Raw genomic sequence first — 6,487 nt, 5'->3', positions numbered from 1 at the left:
GATTGGTTGCTATGGGCAACTCAGAAACTTTTCCTCTGGACGGGTTTTGATAAATCTCCCCCCATATGTTTATGACAAACAGACCGATACTATGATAATTATTTACATTTCAGGCCGATATCATTATTACAAATCCCTATCTGAAGTATGGAGATGATCCGTATACGTTACAGTACGGGCGCTGTGGGGAGCCGGGAAGATACATCCATCTCACCCCAAACTTCCTGCTGGACGACGATCTACTGGCTGCGTACGGACCAAGAGGTGAATGTCTTATAAATAGGGTCAGAAACAGGATGAATCCTACAACGGTCAATCATATTGTAGACTAAAACTTAAAGGGGTACTCCGGTGAAAAACTTTTTCTTTTTTTTTTAATCAACTGGTGCCAGAAAGTTAAACAGATTTGTAAATTACTTCTATTAAAAAATATTAATCCTTCCTGTACTTATTAGCTGCTGAATACTACAGCGGAAATTCTTTTCCGTTTGAAACACAGAGCTCTCTGCTGACATCATGAGCACAGTGCTCTCTGCTGACATCACGAGCACAGTGCTCTCTGCTGACATCTCTGTCCATTTTAGGAACTATCCAGTACAGCATATGTTTGCTATGGGGATTTCCTTTTACTCTGGACAGTTCCTAAAATGGACAGAGATGTCAGCAGAGAGCACTGTGCTCATGATGTCAGCAGGCAGCTCTGTGTTTCAAACAGAAAAGAATTTCCACTGTAGTATTCAGCAGCTAATAAGTACAGGAAGAATTACAATTTTTAATAGAAGTAATTTACAAATCTGTTTAACTTTCTGGCACCAGTTGATTTTAAAGGGGTACTCCGGTGGAAAACAATTTATTTCCTATTAACTGGCTCCAGAAAGTTACCGTAAACAGATTTGTAATTTACTTCTATTAAAAAATCTTAATCCTTTCAGTACTGATCAGCTGCTGTATACTCCACAGGAAGTTGTGTAGTTCTTTCCAGTCTGACCACAGTGCTCTCTACTGACACCTCTGTCCATGTCAGGAACTGTCCAGAGCAGGAACAAATCCTCATAGCAAACCTCTCCTGCTCTGGACATTTCCTGACATGGACTGAGGTGTCAGCAGAGAGCACTGTGGTCAGACTGGAAAGAACTACACAACTTCCTGTGGAGCTGATAAGTACTGGAAGGATTAAGATTTTTTAATAGAAGTAATTTACAAATCTGTTTAACTTTCTGGCACCTGTTGATTTAAAAAAAAAAAAATAATAATAATTCTCCACCAGAATACCCCTTTAACATTTATTAAGCACCATAAAAAGTCCTCTACCAGGACAAATACACTCCAGTGCCCCAAACAACAAAAACATATGAAAAATGACACACCAAAGAAACAATCATTTTTATGCCAGATAGAATGATGACCAATTAGGGTCTATTTGCACGGCAGAATTTCCGCCTGCGGAATTTCGCCTCGAATTAATAAAGTCCATAGACTTCTATGGGATTCCTCACTCCCATTCACACTTCGAAATTTCCGCTTGCGGAATTCCGCTAGCGGAATTCCGCAAGCGGAAATTTAGAAGTGTGAATGGGAGTGCGGAATCCCATAGAAGTCTATGATACCCTAGACATATCCCTAGATGGAGTAATGGTCCTAATAAGGACAGCCGGGCTTCGGAACCTTCTCTAATCCGTCTATGAGTCCCTTAACATAAAACAACTTGCTTACTAAATATAATTTGGCTAGATTACTACCAGGGGCCTCACCCTAGTGCCACTAGGAAAAAGGTGCACAAATAACCAAATTTATGTCTGGGAAGCTATAAAATAGATGCTTATACTGGGATAAAAGTAAGGGAATATAACTTAGGGGGCATTCAAACTACGTTTTGGGCATACAGCTTCCGGATATTAGTTATGAGCGGCATAGGCCATATTCGAATTCGCGATATTTCGCAAATATAAGGACGAATATTCGTCATATATTCGCTAAATTAGCATAGTCGTAATATTCGCGTTTTATTTTCGCATATGCGAAAATTTGCGCATGCGAAAATTAGCCCTAATTCGTGCACCAGTCTCACACGGTAGTATTAGAGCCTTCTTTACACCACACAAGCTGGAAGCAGAAAGGGATGATCACTGTGATGTGTACTGGGAAAAAAATAAAAAATAACGAATATTCGCGAGCAACACTACCGGATATGGTGGGGAAATTTCAAAAATGGCCGCTGCCGCATCCCATTAATTTAAATGAGCCAGCCAAAGTGAGATTGTGACTCTGGTCGGCTCATTTTTGCACTGTGTCCAGTTTTGTTACAAGACTGGAAACCGGGGTCTGCCGTGGTTTTTAGTCCGGCAACAAAAACCGGATACAGTGTAAAAATGAGCCGACCAGAGTCACAATCAGCCGGCTCATTTAAATGAATGGGATGCGGCGCGGGTCCGGCGGGAATATGGCAGCGGCCTTTTTGTTTTTTATTTCCCTCACAGATCTGGAAGCCGTTTGCCCAAAACGTAGTGTGAATGTAGCCCTAAAGGGGTACTCCACTGGAAAACATTATTTTTTTTTTAAATCAACTGGTGCCAGAAAGTTAAACAGATTTGTAAATTACTTCTATTTAAAAATCGTAATCCTTCCAGCACTTATCAGCTGCTGTATAATACAGAGGAAGTTTTTTTTCTTTTTGAATTGATTTTCTGTCTGACCACAGTGCTCTCTGCTGACACCTCTGTCCATGTCAGGAACTGTCCAGAGTAGGAGCAAATCCCCATAGCAAACCTATCCTGCTCTGGACAGTTCCTGACATGGACAAAGGTGTCAACAGAGTCAGAGAGCACTGTGGTCAGACTGAAAGGAAATTCAAAAAGAAAAGAACTTCCTGTGGAGCAAACAGCAGCTGATAAGTACTGGAAGGATTAAGATTTTAAATGTAAGTAATTTAAAGTAGTTTAACTTTCTGGCACCAGTTGATTTAAAGAAAAAAGTTTTCCAGGGGAGTACCCCTTTAAATTTTCTTGTACATTGCCCATGTGCTTATGGCTGTATCATATAATACTGGTTTTATTTCCCCACAGAATAATCCTTCTTATGGGCTACAAATCCATATTATACCCATCTACAAAGATCAGATATCACTATAGTGATGCAATTGGTTGTATGAAATAAAAATAATACTTCAGTATAAAGCAGGCAGTATATACCAGGAGTGGACTGACAACTGGTGACGGTTTCTCTTGGTCATCCGGTGCCTTTTTCCTCTCACTTCCTCTTTGAGGCCATATTGTCATTGATTGTTTTCTGATGTGCCATTTGTTTGTTTTTTCTTGAACTTCTTTTTTAGCCTTGTCTTGTTGTATCCTTTTTGTCATTTGGTCTGTTATGTTGGCTGGCAGATCCATTGGGGGTCTAGCTGTCCTGGATGTGGCCAAATATTATTGGGTGGCCCACTTAAGCCACTTAGTCACATGGGCTTCCTATCATGCCTACAGCCGATGGATGGAACTTGAGAAGCTTTGGCTTGCCCCGGTTCACCCTAATTCTCTCCTCTGGACTTTACCCCTCTCTTCTCCTTCCCTGGGTCCCCTTCTAGGTCTGATGGCTTTTTCCCGGTATGTTTGGGGTTATTGTTCCGTTAAGTTTAGGTTGGCGTCTCTGTCCTCCCCTATGCGGTCGTTTTTGTGTCACCCTGACTTTCCAGCTGGTTTGACCTCTAGTGTGGTAGGTGAGCGGGGCTCCAGGGGGCTCTTTTGTTGGGCAGATGTAGTGCACTTCCGTTCTCGTATTCTCCTGCTGTTCGATCAATTGATATCTAGGAATGCTCTTCCCTCCTCCGAGCGGTTCCGTTACTTTCAACTTAGTCATTATATGTCCTCCTCCTTGGGTTCTGGGGTGGTTTCTCTGCCCACTAGCTTTGAGCAATTATGTCGTCAGGGGCCACTGGCGAAAGGTCTCCTTTCAGCCATTTACTCCATTCTCAATTCCTCTCTGGGTGGGGCTGAACCTGCCCAACATTATATGGGCCGCTGGAAGGAGGTCTTGAACACCCATATAACTATCCCCCAATGGCGGGTGATCTAGGAGAGGGGCTCTAAGGCCTCGATTTGTACGGCATATGAGATGCCTTTCTTTAATTATTTTTCCGGGATAATCCAGTTGTTTTTACATTGCTTGTTGTATTATTGTCTCTTCCATTTTTGAAAAACTTTAATAAAAATCACAGTTTAAAAAAATGAAAGAATAAGGAAAGAAGCAATCTGATTGGTTTCTCTGGGCAACTGGTCAACTTTTCCTCTGCACAAGTTTTGATAAATCTCCCCTAATGTGTTGCAGAATAGGAGGAAAGGCTTTGTATTTTTTTTTCTTTAATCTGCAACTTGTCAAGCAAACAGGAGCTGTGGGTCCCCCCCCCCCCCTCTGTTTTGTGCCCGACCTTTCAGTATGCCCCTTGTATACACCTATATAACCCCACAGATACCATCATTTCAACATGTTTCATTACCCAGTTCTTCAGGAGATAGATTAGGGATGTGAGGGCGCCATTGTGGATCTGTACTGTCACCGATGTGAACAGGAAGAAGTCCGGTGCTGCACAGGACTTCCTGATACGTACGCAGGACAGCTTTGTCGACCTGATTGGACTGGGACCATAGGTCACTGTAGAGATTAGTGTATGCAGAGGGGCCCTTGTTCAGTTTTATTCTCCATGGACAAAGACACGAACTTCTTCTTGGAGCTGAAGACTTGAAGCACTTGATCCTCACAGCGTGTACTGGATCAGGACTGTAAATTGCTTGTAGTAGGTTCTATATTAAACAGGATTTCACCTAGAAATAACACTTTGAACTAGGTGTAAGTGTGACCTGCAGGAGCAGTGTGAGGAGATGTTCACTTTTCTGGTCTAAGCCAGACTGGAACTTAGGCTGATCTAAAAACTCTTTCCACAGCCATAGGCTAGGGAGCATCACGTGACCGAGCCATTATTCACCTGATACAACAGTAATGCAAATGTTAACCCTTACACTCTTGTTTCACCTCAGTGTATGATATTAAAGGGGTACTCCACCCCTAGACACCTTATCCCCTATCCAAAGAATAGGGGATAAGATGTTTTACCACGGGCGTCGTGCAGCTCTCTGTGCAGCACCCGGTGTTTGTTTAGAATGCCGGGTGCGGGCGGTGGGGGTCGTGATGTCGAGGCCCCCTCATGATGTCATGCCACGCGCCCTCAATGCAAGTCTATGGGAGGGGGCTTGGCGGTCCGCCAAGCCCCCTCCCATAGACTTGCATTGAGGGGGCATGGCGTGACATCATGAGGGGGTGTATCCACAACATCCCGACCCCCGCCGCCCGCTCCAAGTGTTGTACCCCTTTAATGCAGTGCCCAAAAACTGTTCTCTCAGAACCACACGACAACCCCTTAGGTACGGGGAACAAAGGTTTTGGGAAACTACAATGATTCTGTAAGCAATGGGGGGATTGAACCGATATGAACCTAGTTTATGTGTGATGATGTGTATCACTAAATATTGGAAAATTTATGTTCCATGTATGATTTTGGTTTCTAGGAAAAGTGTTTGTCCATGAGTGGGCTCATCTGCGATGGGGGGTGTATGATGAGTACAATGAGGAAAAACCCTACTATGTTACAGAACACCGTAAAGTGGAAGCGACAAGGTATTTGTCCTATAATATGTAAATTATTAACTAGCCCTCTGGATATTAAGAGCTGTGCATAATGTGTCAAAAGGAAGTCAGTCATGGGTGACCTGTCTCCTCACAGATCCCTCCCCTCTCAGCTCTATCTGTATACTGCTGCTATCTCTATGGGATCAAAATATATAGTAGTCAAATACTTCCCCTCCAGCTCTATCTGTATACTGCTGTTATCTCTATGAGATCAGGATATATAGAAGTTATATACCTCCTCTCCAGCTCTATCTGTATACTGCTGCAGCTCTCTCTATGGGATCAGGATATATAGTAGTTATACACCTCCCCTCCAGCTCTATCTGTATACTGCTGCTATCTCTATGGGATCAGGATATATAGTAGTTATACACCTCGTCTCAGCTCTATCTGTATACTGCTGCTATCTCTATGGGATCAGGAAATATAGTAGTTTTGCAATCACAGAATAATTGTCCAGTGCAGATACGGTTCATAAACTTCTTTATTTACAGGATGCAAACATGTACAAAAGATGATGTGTTTTGGCCACTGTATGTGGCCTTAGTTTGACAACGTGTAATTTTTACAGGGATTTTAAAAAATCCCTATAGAAACAGCCATAATACAGTATAATGTATAAAAATGTAGTAAAGACTTCAAACCTTTATAAAAGCACCTCATTTATTATTATAGTTCATACCACTTTTGCCTCATGGCAATGATTCTCTAAAAAACCCACTTGGAATAAGACAATGAATCAAAACTGCGCCTAATGTGAACTGATCCCAATCCACTTATCTAATGAGTCTAATGCGTTGATCTCTAGCACTAG

General features: G+C 42.4%; 1 protein-coding gene across 4 annotated transcripts in view; it reads left to right on the top strand.

Moving 5' to 3' along the window:
• The window catches only part of LOC130275352 (calcium-activated chloride channel regulator 1-like), a 105,799-nt gene that overhangs the window by 47,205 nt on the left and 52,107 nt on the right, over positions 1–6,487 (top strand). For 2 of the 4 annotated variants that reach the window (XM_056523223.1, XM_056523222.1), the window contains exons 3-4: positions 114–264; positions 5,553–5,661. In XM_056523223.1, coding sequence (XP_056379198.1) covers positions 114–264; positions 5,553–5,661 — 260 coding nt within the window. Of the gene's footprint in view, positions 1–29; positions 265–5,552; positions 5,662–6,487 lie in introns of those variants that run through there. The other 2 variants (XM_056523225.1, XM_056523224.1) reach the window with 2 other exon arrangements.

This window comes from Hyla sarda, chromosome 6 (genome assembly GCF_029499605.1).
Source record: "Hyla sarda isolate aHylSar1 chromosome 6, aHylSar1.hap1, whole genome shotgun sequence".
In the NCBI taxonomy this organism is placed as follows: Eukaryota; Metazoa; Chordata; class Amphibia; order Anura; family Hylidae; genus Hyla; species Hyla sarda.
The sequence above is the reverse complement of the archived record's forward strand: the minus strand, read 5'-3'. Positions and strand labels throughout refer to the sequence as shown.